The following is a 16,027-nucleotide window of genomic DNA, read 5'->3' as shown; positions in this document are numbered from 1 at the left end:
CAAAGAATCAGGCTTGAGATTGCAAATCTAACCCTCTGAGAGGAGGTTGCCTAGACACAAAGATTGAGAACTAGATGGATAAAAGACAAAAATACTAGATTCTAACGTAGCTCGATGAGTCACCATACAAATGCAATTATGTGTAGAGAAGTTGAAGATTAAGGGCGAGTTGGTTAAAGCAAACAAGAAACTAACACAGAGGGTTAAAAATTTCTGAGTTGTATACTGCAAAAGCTTCGCAGGGACACACTCTTAATGGCCTTGATTTCAGTGAATTGAGCAAGCAGGATAGTAGGTATCTTATAACAAGCTTTCTCTGAGGAGGAAATTCATGAAGGGCTTAAGAACTGCAAGGGTGATAAAACTCCAGGGCCATACGGTTTTCATACGAAATTTTTCCAACAAAATTGGGAGACGTTAAAGGGGGACATTATTGCTTTATTTGAAGAGGCAATTGCTTAACCACGCAATTTCACACAGACTCATTTTGAGTGCAAAGAAAGTGCTATTCCGTTGTTCCTGTATTTGCATTGTTATCACCCGCTTACTGCTGCTAGCCCTATTAACCGAACAGGATTTCCTTTCCACCATGAAATCCTCCCATGTATCCCCCTGACTCCTCATATCAGTACGTAAATAGCACTGGAACTAACTAATTCAAATAATTAGACTGAATATAGGAGAATTTAATGATACTTCCTATGAATCCTCAATGATATTCCCCATGGCTACAGCCGCTCAACAATAACATAATTGTTATCTCACACATTTGCACCCACCTACATGCGTCAGAGGATTGCCTAAATTTACCAGCCAATGGACACAAAGTGGTTACTCCAAACATCAACTTTTAAACTCAAGAATTACGTATTTGTTGGTGCTTGTATGATAATTGAATAGGCATTAAGCTTCTATATAAGAGTATCCCAAAGAAGTATCTAACAAATATAGATCTAGTTTTAGACATATCATCAGCAATATTCAATTGTCTTCACTTCCAAAGAGTTTGTACTTGTTAGAATATTACAAAATATATTATAAAATATTTTTATATAATTATTAATATGGTGATTTATATTTTCATATATGGATCTCTCGTCTAAACATATATACCCCTAAGCCTATAGAATGAAATATAAGAAATATGTAGTATTTTTATTCCTTAACTTTTTACATAGTATCACAGTTAGAGTTAAGATTAAGATTTTAGGGATCACAATACATCAGATCAAATAAGGGTTGAACACCCATTCCCAGCGTTGGAGGAAGTCAACCACCTATCTCCGGCCAATTCATAGTGTGACCAGCACGGTGGTGTACGCAGAAGAAGAGGACGAGGCCGTTTGCTCGGCTGTTTGGAGTCACAGAGTCGGGTTTTACGGTTGTTTGTGCTACGATTTGAAGTCACAACGTCGTGTCTGTCCCATGCGAAGTCAGAAGGTGGAGGGAAGCTTAGCCAGCCGGTTCTGAGAAGGAAACCAAAAGGCCGAAGCGGAGGAAACCCAAGGCTAAGCAGATCGTGTGACAACAAGCTGTTTCTGATTCTCCAGTGCAATTTGGGCAATTTTGGGAGCTATATTCCGGATTCAGGTGTGTATTCAGCTTCTGTGGTGATTTTCAACAAAAGGAATGTTGGTTGGCGTTTTCCAACGGCGGTAGGTGATTTCCCGGCTGCGGCGTGTGACTCTCTGACGCAGCGTGTACGGCGGCGATCAGTCTCCGATAGTAGCAGTGTGGTTCTTTTGGTTTCAGTGTGATAAGAGGTACTCTGTTTTTTAATAATTTCTCCTTTATTTGTAGTGTTTTCCATATATCTCTAACTGCTATGTTTTGGGTACTTTTGGTGGCATTTTTTGTAATTCCTGAATTAAAATGGGTAATAATATTATCTGTTATTACTTTCGTGAATGAAAGCATATAAAACGGCACTGTAAGAAATTACAAAATCGCAGTCGGATGACACAGACCACTAATATTATTACTGCTACTGCTAATTAATCTTCTGAGAGAACTGTTATGATTTCAGCTGACGAATATACTAAATTCATTCAGTATCATAAATCTTTAAATAAATTTTCTATTCTTATTGAATAAAAAAAAATATATTTTATCTCCTTCTCGAACAAATGGATAATTGATTCTAATGTTACAGATTACACGACAGGTAATCCAAATATTTTTTTCTAACTTTCAACCGCACAAATCACATTTTCTTGTAACTATTATTGATGAGTCGACTTATAACATTGTGGATTCTGGGACCACAAAATCAAGTTCATCTATTACTCTGTCATCTATATTAATTCTAACTAAACTTGCCTTCAATCTAATTTTTGTGAGTAAACTGACTAAATATTTAAATTGTTGTATTATATTCTTTTCTTATCACTATATTCTTCAAAATCTTACGACGAAACAAATTATTGGTAAAAGAAATATATCAGATTGTCTCTACAATTTTGATATTTGGATGCCTCGATCGGTTGTTTGCTCTACTGTTATCTGTTCATTTTAAGCACATTATCAATTAGGGCATCCTTCTCTACCTATGTTAAATAAACTATGTTCTCAATTTTATGATGTGCTTTCATTGGATTGCGAGTCATGTCGATTTGCAAAATATCATCGAAGTCCGTCAAGTCCAAAGGTCAATAGATAAGCTGAGTCTGCTTTTGAGTTAGTTCATTCTAATGTTTAGGGTCCATGTCTTATTTCGTTTAAAACAGATTTTAAGTATTTCGTTACTTTTGTGGATGATTTCTCTCAAATGACTTAGATATATTTAATGAGTCATTTTGAAATATTTTTTCACTTTTGTGCTTTTTATGCTGAAGTCAAGACACAATTAAATGTTTCTGTACATATATTAAGAAGCGATAATGCCAAGAAATATATGTCATATTCATTTCAGAACTATATGACTCAACACGGAATTATTCACCAATCCTCGTGTGTAGATTCACCATCTCAAAATAGAGTTGATGAGTGAAAGAACAAACATTTACTTGAGACAGCTCGAGCCCTCTTGTTCCAAACGTAAGTCTCTAAGCAATTTTGTGTTAATGTTGTTTTCACGGCTTGTTTATTGATTAATCATATGTCATCTACAGTACTTGACGGAGATGTTCTTTACAGTCTTCTATTTTCAAACAAATTTTTGTTTCTGGTGCAATCTAAGATGTTTGGTAACACTTGTTATGTTCGATATGTGCAATGTAGTGTCATAAAATTCAACCCAAATGTCTTAAAATGTGTATTTTTGAGATATTCTCGCCTTCATAAAGGATACCGGTGCTATTATTCAGATCTCAATAAATACTTGGTATCAACTGATGTGATCGTTTTAAAAAATACACCATATTTATTCTCATTATCCAAGTCTACAAGTCAAGAGGCGGACAATAAGTGGTCCATCTATAGTTTCACACTAGGTGCCTCCACTGAATAAACAGATAATAGTAATTCTCCACATGGTGTACCTCCAACGCTGCTTAAGCAAGTTGATAATAGTGTTAGTGTGCCTCTAACCCAATTACCACCACCAATTATTCATGTTTATTCCAGAAGACATCAGACTGCACCAGATCCGTCGTCATCTGATTCTGCCTCACATGACCTCGATCTTCCCATTGTCTTCGTAAAGGTAAACGTCAGTGCACCATTCCTAAGTCAATTTATCCCATTACTAATTTTGTTTCGTATGATCATCTGTCTCTTTCGTTTATCTCTTTCACTACTTCTATAGATCGATTTCTATACCCAAAATAGTTAAGAAAGTTTTGAATCATCCTGCCTGTCATAATGCGATGTTTGAGAAGATAAATACTCTCAATGAAAATCATACTTGGGATTTGGTGGATTTACACAAAGAAAAAAAAGTCTTGGGGTGCAAATGGGTTTTTGCAGTTAAAGTAAACCCAGATGGCTCAGTAGCAAGACTTTAAACCAAACTTGTAGCAAAAAACTATGCTCAGACTTATGGGGTTGATTATTCTGATATCTTTTCTCCGGTGGCCAAATTTATATTTGTCCATTTATTCATCTCTATTGCATCATCTCGAAATTGGCCCTTACACCAATTGGATATCAAGAATGCATTCTTTCATGATGATCTCCTAGAATAAGTATATATGAAGCAACCATGTGGGTTTATTGCTCAGGGGGAGTACAGGAAAATCTGTCATTTGAATAAATTTTTATATGGCTTGAAGCAGAATTCCTGTGCATGATTTGACAAAAGTGAAGTAGCTCTAGAATTTAGACTGAAGAAAAGCAAGTGTGATCATTCGATCTTTTATAAATAGTCAACGTCTTACAGGAGATGAGTGTGCAGAAATATCCTCCCTCAAATCATTCTTATATACTAAGTTTCAACAAAGACTTGAATCAGTTAAAATACTTCTTGAGAGTATAAGTAACAAGAATCAAGAAAGAGATTTCTTTTCTCATAGCAAGTATGTACTTGGTCTACTTGCAGAAATTAAAAAGTTAGGAGCTAAACTGTGTAACACACTAATGGCACCAAATGTACACCTTACTAAAGATGATCATGACCCCCTTGATGATTCGGAAAGGTACAGACGATTAGTTGGGAAATTAAATTATCTTATGGTGACTCGTTCAGATATTGCATATCTTGTGAGTGTTGTTAGTCAATTTATGTCTGCACCGACAGTCAAACATTGGTAAGTTTTGGAACAGATCTTATGCTACAGAACTTCATATATTGTTTAGCAATTATGGGCACACTCACATTGAATGTTTTGCAGATACTAATTAGGCTGAATCTAAAATTGATAGAAGATCCACTACAGGTTATTGTGTTTTCATTAGTGGGAACCTAGTATCATGGAATAAGAAGCAGACTATTGTGTCCCACTCCAATGCAGAGTCCGAATACAGAGCTATAACCCAGTCTGCATGTGAAGTCTTATAAATACAATACCTCATAACGAAAGTGGGTTTAAATTTCATACTACTTGCAAAACTCTGATGTGATAATCAAGTTGTCTTTCATATTTTCTCAAATCCGGTGTACCATGAAAGGGCCAAACATATTGAAATTGATTGTCACCTCATTCGTGAGAAGATTCAGAAGAACTTGATTTTTAACGATTATGTGAAAACAGAGGAACAAGTAACTGATATATTCACAAAGGTTTTGAATGGAATCCGAATGGAATATCTTTATAACAAGTTGGGGATGATTAATATCTATACTTCAGCTTAAGGAGGAGTGTTAAAATATTACAAAATATTCTTATGTAATTATTAGTTGATTTTCTAGTATTAACAGGGTGATTTATGTTTTCATATATAAATCTCTCTTTTATGCATATATACCCCTAAATCTATGGATGAAATATAAGAAATATCTAGTATTGTTCTTCCCTAACTCTTTACAATACCGAATGATCCATTTCATTGGCCACATGAAGCACAAGCATCTTGTGACCATTCAATGTGAGCATAAAGTTTATTTCAAGAAAAAAATGTGAGCATAAAATTTATTTCAAGAAAAAAATGTAAGCATAAAGTATTTCCATCTAAGAAGATAGTAAGGGTTCTTACTTCAATAAAAAATTTTGAGTACTTGGAAGGCCATTCATCAGAATCTTTGACAGTAGACCTGCAAGTAACATTAAGTTTTATTAAAATATGCATGCAAATGTTGTTCTATAGAAGAGGAAAAAACTGCAAATGATGAAATCTAAAGCCATCAACACAATTTGTTACAATAACCAAAAATGGAATTGGAAGCAATCAACTCAATAAGAAACTAAAAGAATGTCCATATAGACTCAATCACAAAGGCACTGGATTGAACTATGCTCACCTTTTATACTTAGTAACTGCAACCCCCTTAATATATATAGCTCCTGCCATCCCTGAAATATATTAAGCACGATAAGGATCACAAAAATTATCAAGGTTAATCAATTTTCTTATTTAGCCTTTTCTTCTGGAACCAATTAGAAACCTAAATCACATTACGCTTATAAACAAAAAGGTTAGAGACAAAAAAATTCAGAATATAGAGTCTAAAACAAATCAACTAATCAGCACTATGAAGTTACAAAATATGTAAATGAAAATGGCAAAAGTACATTATTTCACCCTCAACTTATTGAAAATGTTCATATTGCACCTTAAAATTTTTCCTTTTTTATTTAAATCATTTCTCAACTTTTGAAAATGTTCAAATTGCATCCTTAACTGTTACGTATTAAAGCTATCAACAGTAACCACATGTATGTGCTACTATGTATAAATAGACATCACACGGATGTCATGTCATCACACGTGACATTCATGTGTACCAACTAAAAATACATCGTTAAGGGTGAAATCAACAGCACCCATCTATTTCCATCGTCTTCCATCATGAAGCCGCAAAGGAAAATGATGAAAGTAGTTGGCATCTACCAGAATCCCCACAAACTTTGCCACTAGCAACTCAACTTCGACCACTAGAGTCCAATATGCTATTCGAACCCTCTCCACCATCCCTCCTTCTCTCTCCTCCACAACCTCCTCCACACAAGAACTCTCCTCCCTCCTCCACCACCCCTATGTCTCTTTCCAAATCTCCTCCCTCCTCCAACTCCCCAACTTCGGTGCCAATGACAATAACCTTTGTCACTGTCTTTATGACACCTTCCAATCCATCGATCTAGATCTCCAACTCATCGATCTCTTATTCATCCCCATCATTGTTGGTCTCTACCTCTCTCACTTTGCAAACCCAAGCCGGTTTCAAAGTTGTCCTCCTCGTGCTCTATGTGTATGAGACAAATGCACACGTTGGGCCACTCCCTCATTGTCAACATCCTGGACTTATCTCATCCCATAAATCCAAAAACCCATTCAACAACAGCTCCATATATCTCAACATCCCGATCATATCTTCTCCATGCAAAGGTTCGGGATTTTGGCGAGTTCCACTATCATGATGATCGTCTATTAGATCATCCACTATCAAGAGAAGTCTCCAGAGTGGGACGCTCAATGATACAAACAAAGGGTTGACATATTTTTGCTAAGGTAGAGGTTGTGAAGGAGAAGATGAAGGATGAGAAGAGAGAAAGAAAGAAAGAGAGAGAGAGAGAGAGAGAGAGAGAGAGAGAGGAGAAAAGAAAAGGAAGAGAGGGAGGAGAAGGAGATGGAGAAGGGATGTTTGTTTTTTAGTGGGTTCACATGGACGCCATGTGTTATCTACATGACGTCTATGTGGATTAAAACAAACAACGTCATTGTCCACATGTGTTGATATTTGGTGATGTTAATTTTTCCTAACAGCAAGTGGATGATTATTTTCCAGAAATTGAGGATAAAATCATGTATTTTAACCAAATGAAAAGTAAAGAAACACATTGCATGCACTCATCTGTTTATACTAAAACTAAAATAGTTGTTTTCGATGACTAATTATTTCAAAAGCTTAAGTAGATAACTTCTTCAGGCCTCAAGAGGCCTTAGGCACGGTGACCCTGTCTCTCCCTTACTATTTATAATAGTTATGCAAGCTCTCAACAGACTGATTGAAAAAGCTAGACTCACGGGTTTAATCAAGGGTATTAGTGTCAGGAATACTGGTCAACAGACAGAAATCTCTCATCTTTTTTTTTACGGATGATACATTATTTTTCTGCCAGCTGGAAGTTGCTACCCTCCTTAATCTGAAGTCCATTTTACTATATTTTCAAGCTATTCCAAGGTTAAAAATTAACACGGAAAAATCCGAGCTTGCGGAAATTGCTGCCAACAGACCTGAATTCTCTTTTGCTGATGTCCTCAATTACAAAAAATCGCAATTGCCTATCAGTTATCTAGGTAATGCCTTGGCACTAAGCATCAAGACGGCTCTTGTTGGGAACCGATAGTGGATCTATTTCAAAGCAGATTATCCAATTGGAAAAGAAAATTCTTGTCTGGAGGAGGGAGATTAACCCCCATTAAGAGCACGTTCTCCAATCTGCCCATCTATTATCTATCCGTCCTCACAATTCCTGTCAAAATTGCAAAAAAAAAAAAAACTTGAATTTATTCAATGCCAGTTCCTCGGGTGATGATGATAACAACAGAAAATTTCATCTTGTAAAGTGGAATGAGGTGAAGAAACATGGTCTTATCACCCTCAATAAGACCATGCACTGGAAATGGATTTGAAGATTTTGAGAACGACAATCAGAACCTGCAGAAAAAGATCATTCTCAGTAAATGGTATGGGAAAGGCCCTCATTACCAAGCTTTAATCGAGACGGATAAATACGGCATGAGCTTGTGGCAAAGCATAGTGAACTTTAGTAAGACTGTACTAAACTGCTGTAAATGGGTTGTGGGCAGAGGCAGTAAAGTAAGGTTTTGGCAGGATGTTTGGTATGAAGATGAAAGATTTCAAACCCGTTTCCCTCTCACTTTTGCGATTGCGAGAGACAAGGAGCTAAGTGTTGAGAAGGCCTCTGGGGATGCCAGCTCCTCTGCCTGGGAAATTGACGAATATGAGCAGTTGCTTCAAGTTCTGGCCAATATTTAACTCAGCAGCGAGGAGGACAAATTAAGTTGGAAACTGGGTAAAAAATGTATGTTTACTGTTAAATCCTTTTACAGTCATCTCGATGACTCTGTTCTGGTTAATTTCTCATTCAAACTGATTTGGAAATCCCAAGCCCCTCCTAAAATATCCTTTTTTCTTGGAAGCTGCAAAAGAACAAATCTTGACTGCCGACAACCTCATGGGAAGAGGCATGGTTCTTGTTAATAGATGTGCTCTGTGCAAACTCAACTAGAAAACCTGCAATCACTTGTTACTCTGGTGCCCTGTAACTCACAAACTATGGTCTATGGTTTTCATTCTCCTGGGCATCCAATGGGTCACCTCTGGCACTGCTAAAGGTGAACTAGCTGTTTGGAATGGGCTAGGGACAAGAAACAAATCTCACAAACTGAAAGGAAAAAAACAATTTTCTGAGTGATTTGAAAGGAAAAAAACAACAGACTTTTTGAAGGCATTGAAACTGATTTTGACATTATCAAGAATAGGTGGTTACATTATTTTGGACCTATTATTTTAGGGCACAATCCTGATAGTTTTGACGACATTGGATCTAGATCTGTAAATTCTGATCTTGTATATGGGTGATGTCCCCTTGACATCTCCTTAATACACATTTTTCTATCTTTTATCTCAAAAAAAAAAAGCTTAAGTGGATAATAAATTGCTTAATTTAATACCTTTATGCTATATATATGTTATGGTCCTGCTAATTGATCTAGTTATGGGTCTTGCAATTATTAGGATCTCTATTGTCCTTTTGAGTTTTTCTACCTTTTCCTATTTTTAGTCTAGTTTTAAGGGCTAGTTAGGATAAAACTCTACGAGTAAGAAAGTACCCAAATCTTGAACGTACTTCTTCAATGACAATGCTGCCAAAAGACAGCACAGTCTTATTACAGAGAAGGGAGAGTTATGCTGGAAGTTTTATTTCCAAATTTCACATAACTGCCCATAGTCTTATCCTAGACTTATTCTTTCTTTCTATCTATTAGAGACAAATAGGACATATATTACACATATGACAGCAAATACACAAATACAATATTCCAGTCCTTACACGCAAATTATGAATTACATAATTTTCTTTTTGTTCCTTTCTTTATCGAAAGGAATTAGTTTCCCACTTGTGGAGTTCCGAACAATATATTTACCATACTCTATCATGTCAAAGTGGAACTTTGAGCTTACCTGATTGACTCAACCAAAAAAGAAACAGATCCCCAATAAAGAGCAACGGTTACCAATCAACTAGTTTGCATGGCTTCACAATCTAAAACTTTTAAGGGGGACAAAAGAAATTGTGAGTAAATAATAAAAGGAAGAAGATATTCTCAACATCTGATAGAGGTGGATAATTTTTTAAAAAAAAAATAAGAAGTGTAAAATGTATAACTATAGGCACCAAAAAGGGGTGCAACCCATCTACAAGCAAATTACAACACAATCATCAAGAGACAAACATTGCAAAAAAAGGTCTCCATGACCACTCTTGGGTGACCCATCAACCAAAACTCAAGAGTCTTAAACCATCTATTCGTTAGGATATTAAATCCATTAACACTATCAACTCCATCAAAAGCCCTTCTATTTCTTTCCTTCCAAACAGTCCACCAAATGGTGAGGGGGATAACATCCACAAATAAACATCTGTCTCTTAAAAAACCCCAAGCCCATAATTCATCTCTGACCGTCCTCGCCATAACCCGCCCAATTCCCAAAGCTCTATACACCAAAGTTCACATCTCAAAGGCAACAGGACATGATAACAATAGATGGTTGCAACTCTCTTCTGCCTTCAAACACAAAAAACAGCCATTAACTAGCACCTGCCTTCTCCTTCTTAGTTTATCAATGGTGAGTATACTCTGGTCACTTCCCATATGAAAAAAGAGACCCTTGGAGGGAGTTTTACTTTCCAAATCTGCATGCGAGGGAACAACACAGCCTCATTAGATGTCTTAACCAGTCACCTGTACCAAGATTTGACTCTAAAAACCCATTTTTTGTAAGTGTCCATCTCGGTCTGTCATCTTCGTCCTTTAGTGAAATCTGAGAAAGTATACCTAGCAGTTTCCCGCACACACTGACTTTCCAGTCAGATAAGTTTCTAGTCACCACCACCTGCCACTCACCCTCCTCCCCTATCACCCCATCAAGACAATCACAAATGCTGATCTCTTTATTCTGGGCGATTAAGTAAATCTGTGGAAATTGACTCATTAGGCTACCCCCTTCTAACCAGTTGTCTGTCCAGAAATTCAATCTATTACCTCTCCCAACCTTCCAGCTAATACACTTCATTAGTTTTTCTTTTCCTTCACCAATTTTCTTCCATAAGATTCGCCCATGACATCTCATCAATCCAGTCGAAAACCAGCCCCTGTCCTCCACTCCAAATTTTGCCATTATTATTCGCCTCCAAAGAGCCCCATCCTCAACTTATACCTCCAGAGCCATTTCCCCCCAGAAGGCTTGGTTTATTTCAACCAGTGATCTCACACCTAATCCACCATACTTGACAGGTTTCTTAACATCATTCCAGACAACCAAATGAAATCTTCTATGCTCGTCTGAGTCACCCCAAAGAAACTTACATTGTATACTTTCTAGCTTTATAGCTATACTAACCGGTATAGTTATGAGAGAGAGATAATACATGGAAGATTACATAAAGCACTCTTTATAAGGGTTAATCTCCCCTCTTTTGACAGTAAGTTCTTCCATCCCGTAAGTATTTGCTCAAATCTATTCACACCGTTTACACTTGTAGTTTGCACCCAACGGCAACCCCAAATATTTAATAGGCAGCTCAACTGACCCACATCCCATGATTTTAGCCAAATTGTCTCTGTCTACCCTATCTCCCAGCCACACAAATTTTGATTTTGCAAAATACTTAAACCCGAGACCGCCTGAAATCCCATCAACACACATAGAGGTGGATAATTGACTATACTGTAAGCCTAATTTATTATTTACATTATATGTTGTTAATACTAAACAACATACGTTATTCAGTCATTGAAGAAAATAACACCTTCTCTGTTAAATCTTTCTACGGTTACTTAAATGGTCATAGAGGATCGGAGAGAACGGATTTCCCTACCAAAATGGTATGGAAGGCTAATGCTCCTTTTAGAATTTCTCTTTTCACTTGGGAAGTAGTGAAGAACATATACTAACTATTGACAATCTCATGAATATAGGAAAAATTATGACTAAAAGATGTTTTCTTTGCAAAAGTAACGCAGAATCCTGCAATCTTATTTTGGTGTGATGCCCTGTCACTTACAATCTTTGGATACTGGTCTACAGGCTTTTGGGTATCTGCTGGTCTATGGCCGGATCTGGTAAGAGCGAGTTATTGGCTTGGGAGGGGTTGTGTAAGAAGAACAGGTGTTTTAGCCTTATCCCATTTACCATCTTCTGGGTCACTTGGAAAAAAAGAAACAATAGGTCTTTTGAAGGAAAGGAAGATAATTTTATCAAGATCAAGGATAGATTATTTTACTATTTTGATTCTATTGTATTAGACATAAATTTGATAACTTAAAAGATTTTGCTTCCATTGTAAATATGCTTATTGACTTGTAAATTTTTTGTAAATAGGTGGTATCCCTCGGTGCTCACACATCAATAGACATCTTATACTTTTATTTTTAAAAAAATATATTGTTAATACTAAACATTCCAGGAAGATTCAAAAGCTTCAAATTAACACTTCTCGCTCAAATAGAAAAAAACATAAGATGCCAACCGGTGCGGAAATGTTTGGCAAGCAAAACTCAGTCACTTCCTAATCATTTAAACAATCAGAGAACTTACATTTCCTTTTTTATTTTAGAAAGGAAAAAGATGGAACAGACGAGGGAAACGCAGAGACTCACTAAGCGCCATTAATCCCAACAAACGGAAGAAAATAAATCATTAATAGGATATCAATGCTCTAGTAGTGAGGAGCTAAGAACCGTACCAAACTGAAAGGACGGAAAAGGAGGGGAATCAAGGTGGAGCCAGAGGTTCTTGCCCTTGCGGTTGGCAGAGACGATTGTCTTTCCCAAAATCGAGGACTCGAAATCAGATGCTGACACGCCATCAATCACTTTGGAGTCGTTCGCTATTATCGCTCTCGTTATCTTCTTCCCCAAGCAATTCTCCTCTATCGCTCTCCTGGCCGCCTCCACCTCCGGTAGCTCCGGCATTTTCGCTGCTTTTCTTTTAGGGTTCTTTTATTTGCTTCTTTACTGTATCAGATTTTCGCGCGCTTTTTGGCGGTCGAAGCAAGAAGCAGAAATTAGACCCCATTTCGCTTCAGGTGAGAAGAAAAAGAAAAAAAAATCTCACAATTTGAAAATTAAATTTAATTAAAAAATTAAATTTTTTTAGAGGTATTATTTTATTTTTAGCAATCTGAAAGCACTTGCTAATATATATTTATATATGTCCTAAAACTGTAACTGCGCCATGCAAATAATATAACTTGTTATATAAAAAATAGTATAAATATTATTTTATATTGACAAAAATTATATAAAAATAAACAAAGAATCTAATAAAAATGTATAAAAACTTTCGTACTTTAAAATTTATAAGATCTACATGTTGAATTCGATAGAAATAAAAAGAATATTTAATTAAGAATTTATATAATGTATATTTTCAAAATTTGTAATTAATTAAAAAATTAATTACATATGAATAATATCACACTATTTTTTTCAGATTTAAAAGTTATTTAATACATAATTCATAGTCAGTTTAAGATTAAAATTAAAATTAATAACTATTAATATATTAACACATTCTATTTTTATGTTCAAAATGTTTAAATACATAATTATTATATATTATCACATTAAATAAATAAATAATTATTATATATTATCATATTAATTATAAAATAATTTTAAAAATTAAAAAATTAGCATGTGTACATTTTTAGTTTTACTTTTATCTATATAGTATAAATATAAATCTAGATGATAATAGCACCATATTAAGCCATGAATTGTCACAAAATTTATGTTCGACCATATTGAATTAAGGCTTATGATGATGCTGATCTACCTCAATGTCAATTTTAGCCGATTCTAGCTACTAAGCGCAAAATATATAATCTAATAACATTAAATAAAAAGCAATAGCATTTAGAAGATTACTGAAAAAGTCGCAACCTTTATTTATTCTTAAAATAAAGCCTTAGTTTTTCCTAGACAACTCTCAAACTGGATCATGGAAAACCATTACTCTCTAGTACATAAAATAGAGAAATCAAATTTATTTATAGAAAGTTTAGAATGAGGATAACACACCATCTAGCTTAATCTTCAAATAAAGCACACGAGTTACTGGGGCAAGAAATATAATCTTGTTGGAGCTAATAGCTTATCAGCACTAAGTACTCGTCCAAAATTGCTCGGTGTGTTCCAGCCAAGTTAGGGACATGTCATTGTGCTAAGACACCCATGCCAATATGCTTTTCAACATCACATCACAAATTAAAAAATCTCCATAAGCATCTGCATTATTTGGCACATGAAATTTTCCCTGTAAGTGCCTTGTTCCTATAACGTGTGTGCATAGGAGGCATTTTCTCCATGCATGGCAAACATGTTTATAGCTTACAAGTTTCCACCATTACACAAGCACATTTCCATATCTTGACAACTTACAACATGCTCACACGTCCTTGTACGCCATATAATGTTATTGGACATTGTCAAACTACAGTATTCTTCGCCCTGCCCCTACATCACCTGCATGTTCTTGCGTGCTTAGCATTACTCATAATGTTTCTTACTCAAATTGTGTTTGCTTGTTTGTGCACACAAGTGAGTGATGTGTACGAGGTGTCCATGTGCCCTATGCTGCTTATATGCATATGTTCACGTATGTGCTGCAACCATTTAAGGTTTGCATGTTTGATCAATGTTGTGCACCTGCACGCACGACCATGTTCTCCACATATGACTAAGCTTCTAAATAGTTCACTCCTCCTTTTAGTGCTGCTCATATAAGGTTGTAGAAGTATGTACGCATTTATTAATGGTTAAGGGCTTAATACATAAACCCAACCAGAAAGATCTGAAGTAATCATCAGTGTTAGTAAAGAGTCTTCATACTCTCTAACTTACTTCTCAAACTTTCACAAATCTATAGCTCTTCTCCAATTATTGTTGGTTGTGAAAAGTTCTTCCCACTTGATTAGATAGTAGGTTCTTTCAACCTTCTAGCTTTTGTCTTCTATCTTGCGGTTGGAGACTGTCCACAACCCATGTTCATTTTTTTTATTTTTGGACAAAGAGTGGTGCTTGTTTGACTTTAACCATGTTAGGATCATCAACATTATACGATAATGTTTCAAAAAATTTATGTGGAATGATGATTATATCTTTGGTTGTTGATAAGTTAGCTTTAATTAGTAGATCACATCACCTATTTTTTTGAACATTTTATCAGATTCATCATATATTTTAGGAGCTATATCTGAAAAAAAGATATTCAAATAAATTGTTTGAGTTAACGATATAGTCAAGAAATTAGTAACTGAATTTTTGTAGTTTGCATTTGTAATCTCTATTCTCTATTATCTTTTAATATGTTGTTTTTAATTAAAATTTGTAAATTAATTTTTGTTTTCAATTTGCTTTTGAATATTTACTTTCTTACCTTAGCTTGTTTAAATTTGAAAAATTCGATTGACACCCCCTCTAAATTCTCATGAACACTTAGATATAGCCCCCTATTCCATGAATTTCCTTTCAATTAGAAGATAGCTACGGTACCTATTGCATGCATTTTCTTTGAATTAGAACAGAATTATAATATTTGAATTATTGGCATCCCACCTTGAATCTTTTTATGGTGGAAACACATCATTGCCTTGAAAAGCTTGAATTAGATTATCTCTGTCTAGGATTTCAAAGTTGGATCATGTAAATAAAAGATATTGTAATTGAAAATTATAAGATTAAATTATAAATGAATTACCCAAGAAATGAACCAAAGACACCTTAAATGATTTTAGATTAGGCTCATAAATTTTGAAGGATTGACAAATTTTATATCATAAGCAAAATTTAACTCTCGATGTCATATCTGTACCACAATAAAATAAAATTTAAAAAAGATCAAAAGATATTTCGAAAAAGAAAAACTCTAATCTACAATAATAAGAGATGGAATCACATACTAAAAACCATAATCAATAAGGATTAAGCATGCAAGCATGAAAGAATATCCTATAATTTTATTTATAAGCGGTTTGAACAACAGAAAAATATTACCCACATATTTATATAGCGTCTAAACTTTATATTATATTTAAGATACTAAATAGGAAATTAGCACACTACATAAACTGAAAAAATTTTAATACGGCAGGTAATACAATTCTACCCAATGTGTACAACACAGGCATGATCCCTCTTGGCATGACAATTATACAAAACAAAGTTTCAAAGAAAAAAG

General features: G+C 35.1%; 1 protein-coding gene across 2 annotated transcripts in view; it reads right to left on the bottom strand.

The window, feature by feature from the left end:
• The window catches only part of MMH-1 (MUTM homolog-1), a 32,041-nt gene extending 19,173 nt beyond the window's left edge, over positions 1-12,868 (bottom strand). For both annotated transcript variants that reach the window (XM_022032734.2, XM_022032733.2), the window contains exons 1-3: positions 12,531-12,868; positions 5,837-5,888; positions 5,572-5,629 (exon numbers count right to left, since the gene is read on the bottom strand). In XM_022032734.2, the coding sequence (XP_021888426.1) occupies positions 5,572-5,629; positions 5,837-5,888; positions 12,531-12,759 (339 nt within the window). In that variant the 5' untranslated portion in view covers positions 12,760-12,868. The remainder of the gene's footprint in view (positions 1-5,571; positions 5,630-5,836; positions 5,889-12,530) is intronic.
• Between the last annotated feature and the right edge of the window lie 3,159 nt (positions 12,869-16,027).

This window comes from Carica papaya, chromosome 5, assembly GCF_054855325.1.
Source record: "Carica papaya isolate Zhongbai chromosome 5, ASM5485532v1, whole genome shotgun sequence".
Classification (NCBI taxonomy): Eukaryota; Viridiplantae; Streptophyta; class Magnoliopsida; order Brassicales; family Caricaceae; genus Carica; species Carica papaya.
The sequence above is the reverse complement of the archived record's forward strand: the minus strand, read 5'-3'. Positions and strand labels throughout refer to the sequence as shown.